This window comes from Bos taurus, chromosome 13 (genome assembly GCF_002263795.3).
Source record: "Bos taurus isolate L1 Dominette 01449 registration number 42190680 breed Hereford chromosome 13, ARS-UCD2.0, whole genome shotgun sequence".
NCBI lineage: Eukaryota > Metazoa > Chordata > Mammalia > Artiodactyla > Bovidae > Bos > Bos taurus.
In genome coordinates, this window is record NC_037340.1 from 79,458,843 (window position 1) to 79,483,129 (window position 24,287).

Here is a 24,287-nt window from a genome sequence, read left to right on the forward strand (position 1 = left end):
TGGCAACCCACTCCAGTGTTCTTGCCTGGAGAATCCCAGAGACGGGGGAGCCTGGTGGGCTGCCATCTATGGGGTCGCACAGAGTCAGACATGACTGAAGCGACTTAGCAGCAGCAGCAGACCTCAAAAAACAGTCGGTTCTCCCCGATAAACATACACTGTAACCAAGAACCAGATTGTCTAAAGATGACGTCCCACTTCCAAAGACTATTGACCCAACCCTTCCATTTATCCCCCCTTTATACGGTTAGCAAGGATATGGTCATTTCAAAGCATATGCCTTTAAAGTTGAGAAAACGGCAGAATGCGTCAGGGCTAGAACTCCTGTTAAATCTAACTTCACAGAGAGCTCACGCATGTGAAAGGGACAGACTCAAGCACAGCTTCTCCGGGTGAAGCAGGACAAGGGCCCCAGAAGCCTCTCCCTGCAGCCTGCTCTCTCTCTCCCTTCCAGGCATGTATAAATATGGTCATTCAGCTTTGTGCCAGGACAGGGGGTACAACAAGGACCCCCCCTCAAGGAACACACAGTCCATGGGACAGGATGACAATTAACAAGACATATTTACACCGGAAGCCTTGGCTGTGAAAGTCAATGACCTAGTTCACAGCCAACACTTTCTACAGCTTAAAAAACATCAGAGCCCCAAGAAAGTTTACAATTTCAAATTTGAAGGTTTCATTTCAAATTTCCTAGAAGATTTACAATGACTACCCTAAGTGCTGGGGTACAAGAGCAAACCAGACCAATAAAGTTTGCTCTCAAGAAGATTTTATTCCAAAAAGAAGATACTAAAAAGAGCGTTGAAATATACACATAAACAAAGTCGTCATATTACAGCTGTTGATAAATGCAAACGAAGGAAGCTCAACAGGGTAACAGGGAAGGGATGAGGTGGGACTGCCTTAGACGGGGAGCCAGGAAGACTTCTCGGAGGAGGAAGCATTTGAACTGAGACCCAAAGGCAGCAAGGGAGGGGGGCTACGAGGGAGGAGAGTTCTAGGCAGAGAGAAGAACCTGGTGTGCTCGGAAATGACATCGGCCTGGGCCAGAGCAGAAGGAAGGGAGGGAAGATGGTGAGGGGGGTGGGGCTCAAAGCCAACAGAAAAGTCACAGAGCCCACTTACCTCAAAGTCTTGATACTGCTCCTCTGCTAGAGATTTCTTTGCCACCACGAGCACCCGGAGCCCCTCCCGGGCCATGTTTCCACACTGAAAAGCAGACCGCGGTCAGCGGAGAGCCGTGCTGAGAGCTCTGAGTCCCCACCTCTCCCTGGGGATGGCTGGAGGCTGAAGCAGATGGGACCCCCTTCCAGTCTAGGGAGGACCCCTGGCAAATCACAACACTGCTTCCTCCTAAAGCTGTCTCCCTGAGCAAACCTTCTAAAAGGGGTTCAAAATTGAAGTCAACGCAGCCTGACTTAAATGTGGATATTTCTGGCTCGTTGGAAAAACTGAACCTCTGACAAAAGCACTTTCCCAGATGACCACAGTCAATGACGCCACGAGGCAGCTGTTCCCGTGAAACACAGTGTCAGGTGAGGACGTGCCTACATGTTTCATACACACAGTGGGACTCTGCCAGAAACACATCCCGGCCCGTCTCAGTCATCTGAGTTACCTGCCCGGCCCCTGTCGGCATGTGGGACTGTTATCTCGCTAATTAGAAATTTATTCTTACTGAATTTAAAATGTGAATTCTGCACCTGGAGCTGGGAGATGACACAGAAATGGCCTGAGACACGGGCAGTTCCTTCCCTCCAGGCTATGGCCAGTTCCCACATCACAACCTGGACAAGACAGCCTGGGATCGGGGCCCCACAACGCCCACCTCCTGGTACCCACATCCCTGTATGATCACCTGCTCTGAGGATGCAACGGACCCAGGGCCTTCTTCCCGACAGACAGAACATGGCAAGGTGAGGGAAGGTCATTTCAGAGAAGGCGGCTTCTGTTTAACCTGTTCCTGTGCTTGCCGTCTCTGACAAAGCCAGGGCCACATGTATGCTGCCTTACGCACAGACCCACAGCGCGAGGAACACGGCTGCCTCCAGCCAAGAGCCACTGCGGAGCTGAATTCCGCCGCCAACTGCTAAGTGAGCTCAGAAGCGGGTCCTGCCCCAGCTGAGCCCTCAGATGAGACCCCGGCCCTGTGCGACCCCTTGACCCCGGCCCGAGACCTGAGCAGAGGGCCTGGCTGAGCTGTGCCTGAAGCGTGGATTCGCAGAAGTTGTAAGAAACAACACATCTTTCTAAGCTGCTGAGTTTGGGGGTGACCTGTTACACGGCCACAGAAAATGCACGCAGGCACCCACCCCCCATTCCACACAAGGGACGGGCTCCAGAACGTGCTTCCAGGGCCCGTTTCCACGTCCCACGCGGCACATACCTCTTCCTCCAGCCAGTCATTGTACTGCACGATGCCTGCCATGACCACATCCGCTCCCTTCATGTAGAACGTGATCTCCCCAGTTGACTCATCCTAGAGGAGGGGCGGGAAGCATGAATAGACGGGAGGAGCCCGCCTGCCGCGCCAGCGCCCGCTGCCCACGAGCAGTGCTGCACGAACTGTCCTTCTGCCGCGGGTGTCGCTGTGCGTTCTCACTCGGCCAGAGATGAAAAGCGAGACGGAGGGGGAGCTCACTTTGGGGCAAAGGCCACAGAAAACAGAAGAAAACTCAAAGCACTTGGAAGATCGTTAAAGGATGGAAGCAAGATCAAAAGGGCAGAAGAACTTTTTACAGGTATGACTATTCTAGCAGGAGTGGACTCCCATGCTGTAAGACTGTTTTAAATTGATACACAGGGCTGCCAGTGTCGGAAAGAGTTCGGGAAGTAAGATAATTCTCGGGGTCAGGGCTTCTCAGCCTCGGTGATGTTAACATTAGGTAGAGGCTGGAGAATTCTTTGCCACCAGAAGGCTGGACTGTGCATTGAACCATCTCCCGCAGCATCCCTGGGCCTCTCCCCACGAGATGCCAGCAGCAGGCCCCATGATGACAGCCAAAATCTCTCCAGATATGAACAAACATCCCCTGGAGGACACAGCGCCTCAGCTGAGAACCACCGATCTAGGTAGAGGTGGACCCTAGATGAGGTCCAGCGGGACCCTAACTCAGCCGTCAACCCGAGGAGTCAGCTAGAGAAGAAGGTACACAGATTCTCGGTGCACACCGACCAGCTGTTCTGGGGAGAGGGTGACATCGCAGCCCAGGCGTCAGATGCTTAGACCCAGCACCAGCTCCCGGCTGTGTGCACCTGGACGGACTGCTTCTCATCTCTAGACCTCACTGTCCTCCTCTGTGAAGCCAGGATCCTAACAACTCTTACCACGTGGCTGCTGGGGCTTAAGGGAGATAATCTACAGAGAGCAGGGAGCAAAGGGCCAACACCTACAAAACTTCTGGCCCAGTGTTATCATTCCTGTTGGAGTGACAGTAACTCCTCACGACCCTCAGCTGCACTGCTCGTAGAAAACAGGGGTCTGAATGAGGGTGGCTTTGTCCCCAGGGGACTTCCAACTTGTCCCGGCACATATCTGACTGTCTCGACCCAGAGGTGCTACCTGCATATAAAGGCTAGAGAACAAGGATGCTGCTACCCATCCTAGGGGCTCCCCGGGCGGTTCAGTGGTAAAGAACCCGCCTGCCAATGCAGGAGGCCTGGGTTCGATCCCTGGGTGGGGAAGATTCTCTGGAGAAGGAAATGGCAACCCACTCCAGTATTCTTGCCTGGGAAATCCCATGGACAGAGAAGCCTGTAGGCTACAGTTCATGGGGTCACGAAGAGTTGGACGTGACTTAGCAGCTGAACAACAACAATCGGCCTATGATGCCCATGACAGTCCCCGCAAGAGAGAATCATCCGACCCCAAACGTCAATAGTGCGGAAGTTGAGAAACCCTGGCTTTAAGGAACTGAAGGTGAAATTGCTGATTCTTACCCCATGACTCTTTCCTCAATGACCTTCGTCACAGGGAACCTGGAAGCAGTGGAGACGGGCAAGGGCGCCAGCAAACCCACCACCGCCCGAGCCTCAGTTCTGCTGCCCCAGGGAGCCCAGAACGCATGGTCTCTAAGCTCTTCATGGAAGAGGAAGTAAATTCTCAGTGCCAAATCAGTGGTTTCACCTTCTAAAGTAACTTCTGAGCGCCTCTGATCGCTGACCATCTTTTCGAACAGCATGCTTACTCGTAAAAGCACCCACAGGCCACAAAGAGGCACCTGCTTAGCAGCATTACAAATGCAGGTCGCTTCTTTGATGGATTGCATCTGCGCTTGCTTGTGACCCGGGCCAAAGACAGCTATGGGGTCTGAACACGAAAGCGTCAGGCTTCTCTTTTTGTTTCATTTCCCCTTCACCCAAAAGGCGCTGTGGGAAACGATGCCCCCACCCCAGCTTCGTCTGCTCCAGAAGGGGCTCGGAAGAGCTCGGGCATCTCGGCCAATATAAATGCTGCACCAACTCTCTCCTCGCTTAGTCACTTCCTCCCACCGAGTTCATCGCAAGGTTACCCTGTTCCCATATCATGGCAAAGATCACACTGTAAATTTACAGAGATCTGCCTGCTGCATTGCCTCGTTCGGGGGCCTCATCTTTTTCCACTGTGGTCTGATTCTGGCACCTGTCCAAAGGCTTCTTTTATTCAGACAATGACAAGGGTCATTGGGTCTCTACCAATGATCCGACTTCGGCACGCCACGTGGGAAGGGTGTGGGAAGGGCGATGGAACATCTTGTAAAACAACAAAAACAAAACCAGGAGCCCAGAGCCGAACACAGAAGCCCCAAGGAAGCCGGCTTCTCGAGCCTGGCCGACCTTCTCAGGAGAGAGATTCATGCAAAGACCAGACCTTGGCTTTGTGACTGTTCAGATGCTGCTCAGTTCCGCCCATGAGCTCACAGGTGTTTGAGGGTTGACAGGGACTTCCCCGGCGGCCTGGCGGTTAAGAATCCGCCTTGCAATACAAGGGACACGAGTTTGACCCCTGTTCGAGGAACTAAGATCCCACATGCTGAAGAGCAGCTAAGCCCAAGCACCATAACTAGGGCCCGTGTGCTGCAACCAAGACACAACTGAGCCAAATAAATAAAGAAAATTAAAAAAAAAAAAAGTGTCAACAGTCACTAAACCAAGTTGAGAACCGTTTTGTAACTGAGGGCAAACCTCCTCACATCAGGTAACTGGACAAACAACAGGCAGAAAAGATGGACACCTGAGAACAGTTTCTCAGCCCTGGCACGAGGACCATTCGGGCTGGAACCTTCTTTGTTAGGAGGCTGTCCTGGCCTCTACCCACTAGACGCCAGTGGCACCACCCTCTGAGTTGTAACAACCAAAAAATGTCTCCAGACGTCCCCACGTCCCCGGGGGTAAGATGGCTCCAGGATGAGAGGCGTTTGGTGAAAAGAGGACAGTGAGGTTTGTGCAGAGAGGTGAGCTAGCCCCACGGCCCTGCGCTGCACTCAGCAAAACCAGAGAGGGAGACAGGCCAGGAAACAGGAACATCCGCGAAATAACCTGGGTTTCATTAAAGACAACTAACACAGATGGACATGCACGGATTCACTGTTCGTAGTGAGAGACAGGAAACAATCCACGTGTCCAAGAAGGGACGTTTGATTAAATAATGCTGCATTCGTTCCCACAGAACGCCAAGCGCACATCAAAATCATAAAAATCATCTTTTAATGGCAGGAGAATATTTTTAGCATACCTGTCGTTCAATGGAGGGGGTGGGAGTTTACAAAGTTTTAGGTAGAGTTTGATGTCAATTTTATAAAAATGTGTGTGGCTATTTACACTCATTTATGCTTACAGAAAAAACAGAAGGGAAATTCCCTGAAAAGGCAGGCATGAGCAAGTGAGTCTTTGGGTGGTGAAACTACAGATGAATGGATCTACCCCCTGGCTTTAACATGCATTTGTTCTGAATGCCTTAGGCGACTGCTGATTTTTTAAAGTATTACCTGGGAAGGACAGAGAGCCATTTTAAAATATGACAGATGTGCCCATCCAACAGTATCCCAGACATACACCCCACTCTTGCTGTGGGCAGAGCCAGGGGTCACGGCTTGTAATCTATGACGTGAGTCTGCACATGAGAGCCCTTCGCAACGCAAGGGACAGGGCATACTACGCCCGCTTCTAGAAGAGCTGATATCGGGACTATCTGATGATGACTCAACCCCCAAATGACTCCAGCAGAGCCCAAGGCCCTAGAACTTGGAAAAATAATGGCTGGGACAAAATTAAAATAGGAGATAATGAGTAATTCCTCAGGAAACACCGGCCCACAGGATTCATGTGGCTGCTTCCAGGCCATGGATGTTCTTGACATCAGACATGAAGTCAAGACGTGGTTTGAAGGCACGGAGCAGGCAGGATGCAGGCCAGTGGGAAAGCAGGGACTGCAAGGGAGAAAAAGCCCTCATCCCACTTAAAACTGCCAAGGATATACATCCGGTATCCCCGGATATACATCCCCTGGGGACCTACTGGCCTCAGGGACATAAAATCCCTTAAAGGGCGTTGTTTTCAAGGCACATCCCTGCCGTGGGTCACTGGACCATCAGGACCACGTCTAACTTTAACCTGGAGAAGCGGCCTCTTTAATGATTCCCACTTCCCCCTTCAAGTGAGGGGGCTGGACCCAGTGACCCGCTTCTGCCAACAGAATGAGCCAAAAGCGTGTCTAATGCTGCTGCTGTTGCTGCTGTTTGATCACAAAGTCGTGTCTGACTCTTTGGCAACCCCATGGACTATACAGCCCACTGGGCTCCTATGTCCATGGGATTTCCCAGGCAAGAATGCTGGAGTGGGCTGTCATTTCCTTCTCCAAAAGTATATCTGTTCTCGATTAAAAATAATTTTTAAAAAATCAGAGTTTTTTGTAAAATATAAAACTAATTAAAAATAAAAGCCATTTTAAGGCAGGATTTAAAAGGGCATCTACAGCTTCCTTCATGTAAAGCTCAAAGAGACAAAGTCAGTCCATGGTAGAAATGGGACAGCAGCTAGGCCCTTGTGGGGAGGAAGGATGCAAGACCAGAAAGGGGCACACGGAGCTTCTGGGGTGGCGGTGGAGGCACTCTGGCCTTGTTCTGGGCGCCAGGCAAGTTGTGTTAATTTTGCAAACACTTAAGCTGCATGTTTATGAAGTCTGCACCTTTCTCTGTGTATGCTGTACTTCCATAAAAGTTTCAAAAAATTTAAAAAGAAAATCTGAAACATCAAGGCCAAAATGACACGCTGCTGCGTGATCACAAGGTTTTCAGTAACTTTTGTGATTGTATGAATGAAAAATCACTGAAAATATTGTACTACGATAAAAGTGTCAAGACTATTCAATGGGGAAACAATGGTCTCTGCAACAAACGATGCTGGGACAACTCTATATCCACAGGCAAATGAGGCTAAACCCCACCTCACACCACGCAGGAGCGTCACTCAAAACGGACTGATGACCAGAGGAGAGAAAACTACAAAAACTTTTTCAAAGAAAATACGGGGGTAAATTGTCATGACCTTGGGTTTAGTTCATGACTCTCAGGTACGACACCAAAGTCAAGAGCTGCTGCTAAGTCGCATCAGTCGTGTCCGACTCTGTGCGACCCCACAGACTGCAGCCCACCAGGCTCCCCCGTCCCTGGGATTCTCCAGGCAAGAACACTGGAGTGGGCTGCCATTTCCTCCTCCAATGCATGAAAGTGAAAAAATAAAGTGAAGCTACTCAGTCGTGTCCGACTCCTAGTGACCCCATGGACTGCAGCCCACCAGGCCCCTCCATCCATGGGATTTTCCAGGCAAGAGTACTGGAGTGGGGGCCACTGCCTTCTCCACAGTCAAGAGCAACAAAGGAAAAAAATAAACTGGACTTCATCAAAATGAGTAACTTACGTGCATGAAAAGAATTTTATCAAGAAAACAAAAACATAAGCTACAGAATGAGAGAAAATATTTCTATGTCATATCTCTGATAAGGGACCTAGACCTTATAATGAACTCTGACAAGACAACAATAAAAGACAACCCAATTAAAAAGTGGGCAAATGACTTGAACAGACACGTCTCCAAGGAAGAAATACAAGCGACCAATAAGAATATGACAAGATGCTCAGCATCATTAGCCGTTAGAGAAATGCAAATCAAAACCACAATGAAATACCACGTCATAGTACCCAGGATGGCTACAATGAAAAGAAAATGGAAAATAACAGGCATTGAGGAAGAGAAACCAGAACTTCACATGGTAGAATGTAAAGAGTGCATCATTTTGCAGAAAAGCTGTGGCAGTTTCTCATAAAGTTAAAAGAGAATTATCCAGCAGTTGGGAAACAGACCCAACAATCCCACTGCTAGGCATCTAACCTGGAGAACTGAAAATAGGTACTTATATCCTTTTACATGAGTGTTCACAGCAGCCAACTACTCACAGCAGCCGAAAGCTGCAAACAGCCCAAACACCCGCTCATGGGTGAATGGATAATCAACGTGGAATACTATTCAGCCATAAAAAGGAACGAAGCATGGACACAGGCACGACATGGATGAATGTCTGAAACTTTAGGCTAAGTGAGAGGAGCCAGGAATACTGTGTGATCTCACTTACATGAACTGCCCAGAATAGGTAAATCCTAGGGACAGAAAGAAGACTGGAGGCTTCCAAAGACGACAGGCAAGGAGGTTTGAGGAGTGACTGCTTAATGCTATGAGGTTTCCTTTGGGGGTGACCCTACAGAAGCGGTGGCTGTACGACATTATGAATGTACTAAATGGTAATAAGTTAATCATGTCCAGAATTTCACCTCAATAGAAAAAATATATTTTAATTAAATGAATATACAAAGAGAAATATATTATTACCAAGAGTTGCCTGATCTACGCTCATTAGACCTTTCACTCTGAAATGGGGTTGACCAAAAAGCTGAGCAGCTATCAGAGATCTGTGCAACTGAAGAACAAATTCTCTTTCTGCAGAGGGAACTGTGTCCTCTGGTTGGTCTAAACAACAGGCAATGCTAGAGGAAGAAAGGGGTAAGAGAGAACGTCCAGCCAGAGACACACCAGACTTAGGTGCGTTTTTAAAAAACAAAAACAATTTTTAGCCATAAACGAAAGACAACTCACCCTCAGACACAAACCAGACTTAGGCGTGTTTTATCAAGAAAAACAAACAAACAAACAATTTTTAGCCATAAACGAAAGACAACTCACCCTCACGATGATGCCCATGCGTTTGCTTTCGTAGGTAAAGGGGAAGAGCTGCAAGATGGTGAAGTTCAGGATCTGGTCGCCAGGGGTCCTCAGCTGCATGGAAGACTGGTCGCGGCCCACCAGCGTTAAGCCCACGCTTTCCGTCCACTGTACCAGGGCCACCTAAACGAGGCGAGGGCCGAAGGTCAGACACACAGCGGGCGTCCCGGTGCACAGGTCCAGCCAACGAACAGGAAGGCGGACGGGCACACGGAGACAGCTGAGCTGGGGCGGAGCCTGCGTCCCTCGGGGAGGCGCACTGGCACGGTGACACGCCAGCACCCAGTTCAGGCCTGCGGGCGCCCCGGGCTCACAGCTGCCTTCTCTTCCCTGAAGCAGCCACGAGCCAGACCATGGAGACAGCTACACAGGTTCAAGGGTGACCAGTGCAACCAGGGGTCCCATCGGGAAGAATCTGCACCGAGCAAACTGCAAATATGGGGAAAGAAGGAGCACGAGGCGGGCGTGGCGGGGGAGGGGGGTGGCGCGCACGTCCAGGCTCCCCATTAAACCTCACGGATACCCGACTGGGACGGAATCTACGGTAGCTCTCCACTGGGCAGCTCTGCCCCCCAAGGGCACAGTGTTGGCTGTCACAGCCAAGCAGAGGGTGGACATTCGCTCTTGGCATCTTGTCGGGAGGCCAGGAGCTGCTAAACATTCCACATCTCACGGGACAGCCCCCTGCCCCGACAGAGAATCACCCCCAGCCCACCCACGCGGCAGGCCTGATGAGGGTGAGAACGCTGGTCTGTGCCGGTGAGGAGACCGAGGCTCGGAGAAGTTCCCAAGTTGTGAGCGGTGGTGTTCCGGGGCCGAACCTGGATTCACCTGGTGCCCAGCCATGCCCTCCGCTGCCCTCTGTGCTTGCTGGGGGGCTGACCTGGTGCCCAGCCATGCCCTCTGCGCTTGCTGGGGGGCTGACCTGGTGCCCAGCCATGCCCTCTGCGCTTGCTGGGGGGCTGACCTGGTGCACAGCCATGCCCTCCGCCGCCCTCTGCGCTTGCTGGGGGACGGGTCCAGTCACCAGCTAGAGGTTTTCACAGCCTGAGCAAGGCTTGCTTCTCTGCGCATCAAAAGGCACGGAGGACGCAGATTCCAAGGCGAGGGCCAGACCGCTGGGGACGGCAGCCAGCAAGGGCCCGAGCCCCAGCTGGAGGCGGCCGTCCCCCGGGAATGGGCGCCCAGGGTGGGCATGGCTCCAGCTTCTCAAGAAAACCCAGAAACCCGACCTTGTCCAAAAGCGCTCTCAACTTTTCAGTGTAAGCAAGTAAGCTGCATGTTTTAAATGCCCGTGAAGAAAATGAAACATGTCTGCAGAGGAATCTGGCCTGGGGTCTTCAGGGAAAGAAGCAAAGAGGAGTAGAAAAGGGGGGAGCTGGGAAGGGGCGACCACCCCGCCCCGACCCCCCGCTGCCACAGGAAGGGGGACGGCAAGGATGATGAGCTACGGTGTACGGATGACAGCATCGTGTCCACTTGTTAGAAGAGCCCACGGAGGCAGGAACTGCCAACCAGCTCTACATGGGGGATGAAGAAACAGACAGAGACGGGAGGGGAGCTGCTCCCAACTGGCAGCTACGACGGGCTGAGATGAGATCTAACCCTAGGCCCAGCAGACCCAGGCCCAAGACAAGTGCCCATCCCGGGCCATCCAGACGCCCGTCCTCAGAACACCAGGTGCACACACATCAGCGCATCCTCCGTGAGCGCCTGGCACCCCTGACTCCCCGTCACCATCAGGAAGTGGACAGGAGGCACCAGGGGCAGAGTAACAGCCCCCAAACATGCCCACCTCCTAGTCCCCACCGACGTCCACCACCTCCTAATCCCCACCAACCTCCATCTCCTAATCCCCACCGACCTCCATCTCCTAATCCCTACCGACCTCCACCACCTCCTAATCCCCACCAACCTCCATCTCCTAATCCCCACCAACCTCCACCTCCTAATCCCCACCGACCTTCACCACCTCCTAGTCCCCACCAACCTCCACCTCCAAAGACAGGGCTAATCAAGTAATTTTTTTTTTTGATGTGGACCAGTTTTTAAGGCTTTATTGAGTTTGTTATGCTACTGCTTCTGTTTTATGTTTTGGCTTTTGGGCCACAGGCGTGTGAGGTCTTAGCTCCCCAACCAGGGATGGACCCACATCCTCTGCATTGGAAGGCGACGGCTTCATCACTGGACTGCCAGGAAGTCCCAAGTAGTAATTTATTTTTTGCTACTAACTTGCATAAGTCTTCAGAAATGCATTCATGTAACTGTTTGTTCTAATCACTCTGAATTTCAGTATGGCCGTCTTATCTACTAACAATTTTCTTTCAGAGTTTAAAATGAAAAAAATCAGTAAATATTTTTAAAATCTCATCCATATATATGAAAAAAAAACATTGAGTAGTAGCTCAACTGGTAAAGAATCCATCTGCAATGCAGGAGACCCCAGTTCGATTCCTCAGTCGGGAAGATCCACTGGAGATCACTCCAGTATTCTTGGGCTTCCCTGGTGGCTCAGCTGGTAAAGAATCCACCTGCGATGCGGGAGACCTGGATAGTCCACGGGGTCGCAAAGAGTCGGACACGGCTGAGCGACTCTCACTTTCGTGTGCATTAAAATGCTCACTGGGTCATACACACAAAGAGAAATTCCTTCCAGCCTTTCCTTTTCTCCATGTATGCTACTGAAACGTTTTAGTGTATACATGTATTTCTTTTATTTTTAGCATTTTTAGTTTTGATTAAGTAAATAAATATCCCTACACAATGTGAGAGATTATAAATACCTAGGTCTATACAAGACTCAAAAGCTTGACTAAATTTACATCCTCCTTTACATACCAATTTAGTAACAAACAAAAAATAATTCTTCCTCTGATGCTTTCTAACAGGACTGCTAGGGAACAGATTTTTTTTTAATCCCTGCTTTTAAACAACTATTATTTCACTCCTTAAAAACGTATTTAATTGTTCTGAAATGATGTGAAAAGTCTGAGATATTGGGCTTCAAGGAGATACGCTAAGTCCCCGAAAGCCTGTTCTTAATGTCAATCAAGAGGACTTCCCTGGTGATCCAGTGGTGAAGAGTCCACACGCGAATGCAGAGGACACAGGGCCGATGCCTGGTCCAGGAAGGCTCCACGTGCTGCGGAGCAGCTCACCCCGCTTGCCAGGACTACTGAGACCACACGCCCTAGACTTCGAAACAAGCGAGGTCCTTACAGTGAGAAGCCGTGCATCACAGGGACGGGCGGCCCCCACTCGTGGCACCGAGACAGCCCGAGTGCAGCAACGGAGCCCCTGTGCTGGCCCAAAAAAAGAAGAAAGAAAAAGAAAGGATCCGAAACGGGAAGCGGCTTGCAGGGCTGTGGGGGCAGTTCTGGCCTCAGCCAGCCCAGATGCCCCCTGGCACAGACCCCACAGGACTGTGCTGGAGGGAAAGCTGAACCGGAAATCTCAAATGAGCACCAGCAACTCGAGCTCCGGGTAAGCGTGAACTGCCAGGCACGGAAACATCTTCTCGGCCCGCACTCCGCTTCAGCAACGCCCCCACCGCCCTCCAGCCCCACCCCCGGGGCCAAGGTCCTAATCAAAAGCTCACAGGTCTCCTCAGGGGCTGATTCCAACAGGATATGAGCCCTGCGGGGGCCTTTCTTTCTCACCTTCCACTCTCTCACTTCAACTAACATTAAGTCAGCCTTAATTTAAAGCTGATTTCTATCAGAAGACATAAAATCCCCTGGGGCCTACTCCGAAGAGAGCTGTTCAGAATGGGGGGCTATCTAGGCCTTCTCAACTGGGGTGGAGACAGACATTTCAGGGGTCAAAAAGGGACGCTAGCTATCCCTTCGCAGAACAAGAGAATGTGAATAAGGCTACTTCTTCCCCTAGGCGGTCAGAGCTTTAGTTCAAAAGAATCATTCCATATTGCCAAATCCTCAAGTCTCACCTGAAGTATCACTGAGTCTGAGTAGGGGTCTTGAGTCTCACTGAGTAGGGGTCTTAGAGGGCCTTGGGTAAAGCTATCTAGTGGTCAAAACGGCAGCAGAAAAAGACGTCGCATAAGGTGGCTTGGTGTTAAAGAACCAGCCTGCCAACGCAGGAGACACAGGTTCGATCCCTACATAGCGAGTATCCCCTGGAGAAGGAAATGACAGCCCACTCCAGTACTCTTGCCTGGAGAGTCCCATGGACAGAGGAGCCTGGCGGGCTACAATCCACAAGGTCACAAAGAGTTGGACACGACTGAGCGTTCACGCATGCATTAGGTAAATGAATAAACAAATTAAGAGTCAAAGCCAAATGCTAGAAACCAAGAAAGTGCCAGAGCAGGGATCTGGCTCTGTGAGTTGGCTGCATATTCCGGTTTGGGTCAGGGGAAAAAAAAACAGTCTGCCACTCTACCCTGCCCCCACGAAAATAAAAGCCCATCTGAAGAACTCTCGCCAGAGCTGCCCATGAAAGGGCTTTTTCATCATTTGTTGGTCAGCAACGAGCCATCTGTGATAAGTTTTAATAACTTTCCCTTTGTACCTGGGAATGTGTGCTTGGGAATTATGCCAGGCAGGCTAAAGAGCCTTGAATTCTTGTCAAAAGCAGGATACATGCGAAACGTAAGAACACGCACAAATGCACTATCTGATTTATCAATAAAAGGGTTCTTTGGTGGCCTTCAATCAGATAAACAGCCAGGCTTACAAAGAGTAGCCAGTCTGCCTGAAGCCAGCCTTTCAGGATTACAAATGTATCCACAGACCTAGGGTATTCTTTACTGAAGAAACAAGTTTCATAAAACCACCATATGACCCAGCAATCCCACTACAGGGCATATACCCTGAAAAACTGTAATTGAAAAAGACACATATACCTCAATATTCACTGCAGCACTGTTTACAATAGCCAGGACAAGGAAGCAACCCAGATGTCCACCGAAAGACCAACAGATAAAGAAGTTATGGTACATATATACAACGGAATATTATGCAGCCATTAAAAGGAACGTAAAATCTGAGTCAGTACTAATGAGGTGGATGAACTTATAGCCTATTATACAAAGTGAAGTAGTCAGAAAGAAACAAATACCATATATTAAAGCACATGCATGGAATTTAGAAAAACGGTACTTCTGATGAACCTCTTTGCCCGGCAGGATAAAGACGCAGACAGAGAAGAGACCTGAGGACACAGCGGGGGCAGGAGAGGGCGGGCTGAACCGAGAGCGCGGCACTGAAATACACACAGCATCACACGCCAACCAGAGCGCTGCTAGGAAGTTTCCGCATAACCCAAGGCGCTCAACCCGAGGCCCTGAGACAACCCAGAGGGGTGGGATGCGGCGGGGGACAGGAGGGGGGTTCAAGAGGGAGGGGACATGAACACCTGTGGCTGATTCATGGTGATGCGTGGCAGAGACCAGTACAACACTGGAAAGCAACCATCCTCCAAAAAAAAAAAAAAATAGTTTCCAAAATGTGCCACAGGGTGGCTGCAGGCTCGACCGTCGACAGGACAGGGCAGGCAGTGGACTGGGGCAGGGCAGGCCTCCGGGGCGGGGGCGGGGCGCCGGGGGACAGGCAGCAGCCGCCCCACTCGCTCGCTGCTGCCAGGCAGAAAGCGGGCCCAGTCTTCCAGGTTCTGATCTTTCTCAGGAGAAGCTGACTCTTACAGAATGCAGTGATTTTTAAAGTTTGCTGATTAAAAAAATAAACCATCATGGAGCCAGCAATGTTTAAGAATCAGTGGACAGGCGGTTTCCCGGGGGGTCCGGTAGTAAAGACTAAGCTTACACTGCAGGGGATGCAGGTTTAATAGATGGTCGGGGAACTAAGGTCCCACACCCCACGAACTGCGGCTAAAACATTCTTTTCACAAAGAATCGGCGATCAAGGTAGCAGAATAAAGGGCCACTCCCTGATCTAAATTTCCTTGATCTTATACTCAAAATTCAGCCTCCTATCACTTAACTCTGATGCAAATGAGTATCTGAGAAGGAAGGGTGGCATCCCGTCCATTAAAATTTAGCCATTCAGAAACTACTATTTACTTAATCCACGCTGACCAAAACGAACACGAAAAAGGACCGAACTTTCACACGTCTGTCCACGGATGAGCTCAAACCAAACAAGGCGAATACGACAGTTTTCTCGTGTCCCCCACAACCCCACGGTCCTGCCTTTTACACAGGACCCCTCTGTTCTGAGCAACCGAACTCCTATTTCAAGATTCCAGCCCGATGGTTAATAAATGACACTGACGGAGGGTTTTTATCAAGTTCCCGACCACCATTCTCTGACCTCACCCTCGGGCCCGAGTGCCTGGCCACGCGACGGTGGAGCTCCCTCAGCCTCCCAAACCACTCTGCGTCAACACTCCACTCCCCCACGCGTGTCTGAATGCTGGCATTGTCCACGGCCTGGGGCCGAGATGCAGGCACCAGGAGGCGTTCAGGAGGGACAGGGATGCAGTCATGGAGGGAAGCGAAAAAAGCCTCAAGGCTGCGAACAGACTGGGAGGCTGCCAGCCCCTCTTCAAGGCCACGAGCTTCCCTTCCCCTACAGCTTTGCTCCTCACTCTTTGCAACAGGGCTAAGAAAACACGAAATGAGACAGCTGGGACTTTTTGTGGGCGCTGCGATGCACAGAGGGGCTGAACACGCAAGGCCCTCCATCATGATGTTAGTCACGACGCCAAAAGAGGGGCCACCGAAGTGTTACGCCTGGGAGGCAGGAAGAATGACCCCTGCCGCATCTCAGCAGTCACTAAGAGCCTTCCCATCATAGACGGTCACCGGAAAGGGACAACGCAAGGCAACGAGTCAAGGTCAGAAAGAATGATCCCTGCCGCATCTCAGCAGTCACTAAGAGCCTTCCCATCATAGACGGTCACCGGAAAGGGATAACGCAAGGGAACGAGTCAAGGTCAGAAAGAATGATCCCTGCCGCATCTCAGCAGTCACTAAGAGCCTTCCCATCATGGACGGTCACCGGAAAGGGATAACGCAAGGGAACGAGTCAAGGTCGTTGAACATATAAGGTATATATATACACACACATACAAGACAGAGGTAGCAAAAACATCAAAATATTTTTGGCTTTTTTTTCCTTTAATTTTTTACTTTTCTATAAAAAGCTCTTGCTACTGTTTTCTTTTAGATATATATATATAATTTTTTTATTTTCGACTGTGCTGGGTCTTCATTGCTGCACAGGCTTTTCTCTTGTTGCAGAGAGCAGGGCTTACTCTCGAGTAGCAGTACTTCAGTGGTTTCTCTTGTCACAAAGCCAGGCTCTGGAACACAGTCTCAGCAGTTGGGGTGCACGGGCTCCATCGTTCGCCGGTACGGGGGATCTTCTCGGATCAAAGACTGAACCCGTCTCCTGCACTGGCAGGCGGATTCTTTACCACTGAGCCACCAGGGAAGCCCTGTTACTCTAATAATGAGAGCATGCTAAGTTGCTTCAGTCGTGTCTGGCTCTGCGACATGAGAGCTCTGGCTTGTAGCCCACCAGGCTCCTGTGTCCATGGGATTCTCCAGGCGAGAAGACCGGAGTGGGGAACAAAAAGTAAAATCCACCTCTAGAGCGCTGTACCTTCACAGCACACCCCTTTTCCGTCACCCCGTCTGCATCACTCCCAGCCCCTGACATTTTAATGGACACAGGGATGCTCTCCACCTCTAGAGTCTGTAGAAGCCCCCTCCACTGCACCCCACCTCTGACGGTGCCAAACATCCTCGAAAGGATGGGATGCGGTCAGGGCAGAATTCTCCCCAGCAGACTTCAGCCATTTCACTTCCCTGGGGAGCCACTGTACCCGGGCGGGGGCGGGCGCTGCCCCCAGGCTGTAATCAGTAGCTGAATAAGGACACTTCAAGGCTTCCCAGGCGGAATGCGCACAGGAAACAAATTTAGGAAATCCTGCTTTCTGTTACAGGAAATGAATCCTGCGCCAACTGGTAGGAATTACTCCAGCAGCTCCGAAGTAAAACGGATACTGGCTTCTGTATGTATTCCATCAACTGACCTTGCCCGCACCGGTGAGGCTTTATTGATATAGAATTTCAAAGGTAGGATTCTAGACCCCGCTGCTCCTACACGGAATCCCAAAGAGATCTGGAAACAGGACGACTTTCTGAAAGATTTCATTGGCAACAGATTCGGCCAACTTTCTGTCAGATGGTCTATTTACATACACAGATTTCTGTTTCGAGGTATGCATCTTTCCAAGTAGTTTAAAAGGTTGGTGGGGAAAATATTAACAGTGGTTACACCTTTTAGTGGGGCTTCCCTGGTGGCTCAGTGGTAAAGAATCCACCTGCCAATGCAGGAGACTCGGGTTCAGTCCCTGATCTGGGAAGGTTCCCTGGAGAAGGAAATGGCAACCCACTCCAGTATTCTTGCCTGGGGAATCCCATGGACAGAGGAGCCTGGTGGGCTGCAGTCCACGGGGTCACAAACAGTTGGACACACCTTAGCAACTGAACAATAACACGCCTTTAGTTGGTAGGGTTTGGCTTACCTTTTTTCTTCTCTACATTCTCTATCATAAACCTGAAATAACTGAGTAATAAAAAAATAAAAGTCACGGGGAAAAGGAAACCAAGAAAGTAACACTGACCTCTATGAAGACACCGAAGACCAAAAGAAAATATCTTTCTACAAAGAAATACTATTCAGAATCTTAGCAAAACAGGACAAATCTGAATCCAAAGTAATTAGCGAACAGCAGAGATAAAGGGCTCTTCTCTTTAACAAAAAAGGAGCTGAGAAGCACACAGCATTCCATGGAAGATTTACCTTTGTGGTAAACCTTTGCACAGCTCTAAAACAAATATATCAAAGTTCAGCAGGAACCAGGGGTGCAGGCAGGCATTAAAGACCACCACAGATGCGTGTCAGTAGTCAACAGGAGCCCAGAGGCAGAAGTGCTCATCCAACCACCAACATTTGGAACCTGTTCTAATTTAAATTCTACCGAACACCCACAAGCTACTGGTTCCCAGCCCATAACTATCAAGACTCTGGTCCTTTCTCACAAGGCCCACTCAGTGGTAACATCCTCGCATTCCCAAATGGAAAGGCAAGATCAAGCAGGCAAACCCCGGTGAAGAAACAGTGACAAAAGAGACAAGCTTTTTGTTCCAGGGCAGAAGTCCCAAGAGATCAGTAGACTCCATCCGTACCTACAGTCCCTCCCTCCTTTTCTCTTTCTGCACACAAGTCCCATCTCAGAATGTGGCCAAGGGCTACCACATTTTTCACCCCTAAAAAGCCTGGTTCAGATATCAGTGGTCACGGATCAACTGGGCTTCACAGTTTGAGCTCTTCCACAAATACTGAGAAGACGGAAGGAGGACTCTCCCAGGGGACACGTTCCGTTGCCCCATAGGAGGAGGAAGAAAGGACCTCACAGGGAAAGACACACCCAAGCGTCCTTCCTGACCTTTGGAGAAGATTCCCGTTGTGCCTCCCTCGACCACATCAACCACCAGCTCACTGATGTTCTCAGAGGGGTCCAGACTTTCAAAACACATGAATGAGTTTCAGCCTGAATTCTTTCCTTCCAGGAACAGTTTAGCCGAATGGGGCACAGGAGAAAAGCCTGCTTCTGTTACGGGAAAGTGAAAGTGAAGTCGCTCAGTCGTGTCCGACTCTTCGTGACCCCATGGACTGTAGCCTACCAGGCCCCTCCGTCTGAGTAGTATCTGCTACTGCTACTGCTAAGTCGCTTCAGTCTGTTAGGGGAAGCACACTGAAACCCCCCACCCTGACCAGGCACCATAGGTAACCATCTGCACGAGACAGGAGGTCCTAGTGAGGAACACGGAACTAACAAGCCACCACCAACTGGAGGAGTTCGGGAAAGGCCAAACGGAGACACCACGTGTCCCGCCACCTCCCAGAGTCCTTCCCGCGGGCAGCCACTTTGGCTGAGCAATTCATGTGCTAACAGAAAGGACCCTGAGGCAGAGTGGCCAGAAAAAACCTGGAAACCAATCCCATCACCATAAAACCCAAGGCTGGGAGCCACATGGCGGAGCAGTTCTCCTGGTTCCCTTATCCTCCTGCTCTCTATTAGGGTGCCCCTTCCCAGTAAAGTCTCCAGCATGTCTGTCTCTTCGGACAGTTCTTTTCTGAGTATTAGACAAGAGCCCGCTCTCAGACCCTGGAAGAGGTTTCCCTTCCTGCAACATTTCCTTTAACTCCAAGGCTTCTGTCTACAATTTATTCCACCACACGCTTTACCAGGAGGCTGAAGGCTGAGCCAGCAAGAGCAGGTGCTGCCTGGGACCAACCTCTGGCGCTCACCAGCTATGCAACGTTGGCCAAGTTGCTTACCCTCTCTGTGTGTCCGTCTCCTCATCTGTAAATCAGAGGTCATGATAGAAACCACCTCCCAATGCTGTTGGAAGCATTAAATAGTAATAGTCACTGACATGGTTCAGACGGTAAAGAATCCACCTACAATGTGGGAGACCAGGGTTCGATCCCTGAGTCAGGAAGATCCCCTGGAGAAGGGAATGGCAACCCACTCCAGTACTCTTGCCTGGAGAATTCCATGGACGGAGGAGCCTGGCGGGCTACAGCCCATGGGATCAGAGAGTCAGATATGACTGAGTAACTAATACTTTCAGCACTTCTCCAAAGCTGCCGTGAGCATTAAATAATAACAGAGACAGAGTTTCACACAATCCCAGGTGCATGGTGAATGTCAGCTGTCACTCACGTTGCTCAGTAACCCAGTCTCATCCAACCTCTTGTGATTCCACGGACTGCAGCACACCAGCCCTGCCTGTCACTCACCATCTCCCGAAGTTTGCCCAAGTTCATGGCCACTGCACCAGTGATGCCATCCAGCCACCCGTCTCACCCTCTGACGCCCTCTCCTCCTTCTGCCCTCAATCTTTCCCAGCATCAGGGGCTTTTCCAATGAGTCAACTGTCATCACATACATATTAAAAAAAATAAATAATAAAACTTCATGTACCACAGAAGCCCCTCCTTCCTTCTTGAAATTAATAAGACTAATAATAGTTGGGATTCCCTGCAATGCTGGTGGAAGAGTAAAATGGTTAAAAAAAAAAAAAATCCCGGGAAGCGCTCTTGTAATTTACATAAACATATTCATTCAGTTTGACCCGCGGGATTTATTGACCATTCACTAAAAGCCTCACAACACCCTCTTGTCCCATGCCACAGATCCACCGTGAAGATAAGAAACCTGCCCAGGTGTGGAGCTGGGAACCCAGGATGCACGTGCTCCACTGTGTCACTCCAGCGGCCCCTACGGACGTGGCCTGGTGTCTTGTTTAATGTAGACTCCTAGTGCCTGGCCCACGGGAGGCCCTCAGAGATACCTGGCCAAATCATGAACCCAGTTACACCATTTCTGCAAACATCAGGTGCAAGGATGCCCGTTAGAAATGTTTCTAACTACTGCTGCTTGAAATGAAGGCATAATCTAAATTCCAGAAATATGAGCAGTTAAAAGATGTCACGGTCCATTCATGGGCAGTAAATCTGAAGAACTGCGTTCTAATAATACTCAACAAAATTTAGAAATAGGCATGATAAAACATTAAGTGAAAAAAAGGAGGATGCAAAACCTTTGCCAATATTAATATTCTCATTTTTTTAAGAAAAAAATACATTGAAACCTAGTAGAGGGGCTATATTTCAAATTAATGAAAATTGGTATCTAGTGGTGTCTAAAAATGGTTTAGTGAAAGGTTTAGCAGAAAAGTAAAAGAATCCGGGCTCTGAAAACAAACTCTGGTTAAAGCCCTCATCCTGTCACCCAGGGGGCTGGTGTTATGAGTCAGTCACAGAAAACGGCGACTTCAGCCGGAAGGAGAGTTTTCTAGGGGACACCACCTTAGCCAAGAAACCTACGTTAGAACCTCTGAGAGCGGGACACGCCAACGTCGTGTGAGTCCAGACACCAAGGCCGGTGCCAGAAACGCGTAACCTGACATCATCATAGGCAAAGCTCAGACAGACACAAGCCAAAGGACACGCTGTGAAACCGAGGTCACACATAAAGTTAACGCCCCCAGTAATCCCTCTCCTATATGCACACCGAGGGAACTGAACACACGTGTCCACACAAAAACCTGGACACAGAGGTTCACAGAAACACAGATATAAACATTCCACAGGCCCATCAACCAGAGGACAGACAAACGGAACACAGTGTTATCCATTCAAAAGCATACCATTCATTCAAAACAAGGCACGAAGAATTGATCCACACCACTACATGGATTAACCTTGAAAACACATGCGAAGCGAAAGAAATGAGGCAGAACACGAGACACAGCAGGTGTTTCCACTTGAACGCAACATCCAGAACAGCCAGTCTACCCAGACAGAACGCAGGTCAGGGCTCGCCAGGGGCTGCGGGGAGGAGTGGTGGGGGTCTGTGGGAAGACTGGCATGGAGTGCTTCCTTTTGGGGTGGTGAAAATGCACTAAAGTCGAGTGTGGTGGGGACTTCCCAGGTAGTCCAGGGGTTAAGACTCCGCCTTCCAATGCAGGGGACACAGGTTCGATGCCTGGTCAGGGAACTAAGGTCCCACATGCTGTCGGGCTACTAAGCCCACACGCAGCAACGACTGGGTCCAAGCACCACGACAGAGACCCTGTGCAGCCAAAATAAATAAAAATTCACTAATCAATAAATAAAATCAACTGTGGTGAGGTTACAGAACGCCACGAAAATACCATTAACACTGAGCTGTATTTCCATTAAAGGGGCAACTGCATGCTATGTGGATTGTATCAATAAAGCTTTTTGAAGGAATGTGGTTCATTTAAGGGACCTGTGTCCCGTGCGCTGTCTGTCTGAACCACACAGATCTCTTGCTCTTCCCTGATTTATGATGCATCTCAAGGTCAAGACTGCTCCTTCCGGAGGAAGGGCGGGGCCTTTAGGGGCCCAGCATCAACCTGGCTCGCGGGCCTCGCCACGCGGCGCAGCCGGGCGGCGGGCGTGCGCGGGGCTTACCTCGTCCGGGCTGGACGCCTGGTACACGCGGCAGGAGTCCTCGTACTGCTTCTCGGCCTCGGCCTGGTCAGTGACGCCGTTGGACTCGTACACGGGGGTGACGTTGTGGCAGAGTGCGATGGCCTTGACCGCTTCGTGCACGCGGCTGCTCATGGTCCGCCGCACCTTGGTGGTCGGCGCGGAGCCCTTCTGAGCCGGCGGGTCCTGGGGCTGCTGCAGGAGAGGAGAACAGCGAGGCAGAGGAGAACAGCGAGGAGGACCAGGACATGGAGGGGCCTCTGGGGAGGGAGGGGCCGGCGGACTCGCTGCTTCCCGCCGGCCTGCTCTAGCATGTGCCACCCTAGGGGCGCGCACTTCAGGGGTTCAGTCCTTGGGGCTCAGCCAAAAACAAACACAAAATAAACAAGGAAGAAATGACAGTCTTGGGTATGTGGGCGATTCTACCCAGGAATGGTGGGTGGTGTCGGGGGCTCTGCTATACTGCCAGCGATGCTGGTGTTTCAGACCAGGACCTCAGCACTGCCGACATTTGGGGCTTCCCTGGGGGCTCAGTGGTAAAGAATCTGCCTGGCAATGCAGGAGACGCAAGTTCGATCCGTGGGTCAGGAAGATCCCCCAGAAAAGGAAATGGCAACCCACTCCAGTATTCTTGCCTGGGGAATCCAATGGACAGAGGAGCCTGGTGGGCTACAGTCCATGGGGCTGCAAAGGAGAGGGACATGACTGAGCAAGTAAACAGCAACTGCTCACTCTTGAGAAGGATGATTCTCTATTGGGTGGGGGCGCATGCTGTGTGTAGCAGATACTCAGCAGCATCTCCGTCTCCATCTCCTAGACTCCAGAAACAACCCCAGGTGTCACAGGAGAACAAACAAAAAATGTCTTCAGAGGTTGCCACATGCCCCATGGAGACCAAAATGCTGCCCAGTTTAGAGCCACCGTTTTACCTGTACATTCCTCGCAGTTTAAAATGGAAGACAGCCTCAATGGGGCTAAAGGGCGACGAACATCCCAGGGCAGGACAGGGAGAACGTCAGTAAAGACATACTGCAAAATGGTACCAGAAGTGCACTCAAGGTCGATTTTCAAGAGTTAACTGAAGTGTGCTCAAGCTCTGCCTTTGGCACCGACCAAGGACCCTAATTCTTGTCTAAGAAGCGGCTGCCCAGCCTACACAGCCCTCATCCACCTCTTCACTATACCTTTCAGCACATGGCTTGTCCTCCTTATGGGTTAAGTCTTGGGGAAAAGGTTTTGAGCAACACGGTAAAAAGAAAAGCAGAGACATTACTTTGTCAACAAAGGTCCGTCTAGTCAAGGCTATGGTTTTTCCAGTGGTCATGTATGGATGTGAGAGTTGGACTATAAAGAAAGCTGAGCACCGAAGAATTGATGCTTTTGAACTGTGGTGTTGGAGAAGACTCTTGAAAGTCCCTTGGACTGCAAAGAGATCCAACCAGTCCAACCTAAAGGAGATCAGTCCTGAGTGTTCATTGGAAGGACTGATGTTGAAAGCTGAAACTCCAGTACTGTGGCCACCTGATGCGAAGAGCTGACTCACTGGAAAAGACCCTGATGCTGGGAAAGATTGAGTGCAGGAGGAGAAGGGGACGTCAGAGGATGAGATGGTTGGATGGCATCACCGACTCAATGGACATGGGTTTGGGTTGACTCCAGGAGTTGGTGATGGACAGGGAGGCCTGGCGTGCTGTGGTTCGTGGGGTCGCAAAGAGTTGGACACAACTGAGCTTCTGAACTGAACTGAAGGTGAGAAATCTGAGTCTGATACTCGGGTTAGGTGTCAACAGCTGTGTGGCCTCAAGCAAGGCCCATCTGCCCTCTGGGCCTCGGTTTCCTGCCAATGAGAGGAGTGGGCTAGGGGCTGGTTTTCAACCCACATGTGGAGTAGCGGAACCCCGAGAAACGCACTCAGCAGCATCAAACGTGGAGGACAAGCAGTCCCATCCCCACCTGTGTACCGTCGGGTACCATGAAGGCTCTGCTTTGAAGAATGGGTTCTACTGCTTTGCT

The 24,287-nt window shown here is 50.5% G+C and overlaps 1 protein-coding gene across 2 annotated transcripts in view; it reads right to left on the minus strand.

Annotated features, from left to right (window-relative positions):
* ATP9A (ATPase phospholipid transporting 9A (putative)) overlaps window positions 1–24,287 on the minus strand; it is a 123,849-nt gene that overhangs the window by 25,154 nt on the left and 74,408 nt on the right. For both annotated transcript variants that reach the window (XM_025001333.2, XM_005215070.5), the window contains exons 14-17: window positions 22,257–22,469; window positions 9,217–9,378; window positions 2,390–2,482; window positions 1,129–1,212 (exon numbers count right to left, since the gene is read on the minus strand). In XM_025001333.2, coding sequence (XP_024857101.1) covers window positions 1,129–1,212; window positions 2,390–2,482; window positions 9,217–9,378; window positions 22,257–22,469 — 552 coding nt within the window. The remainder of the gene's footprint in view (window positions 1–1,128; window positions 1,213–2,389; window positions 2,483–9,216; window positions 9,379–22,256; window positions 22,470–24,287) is intronic.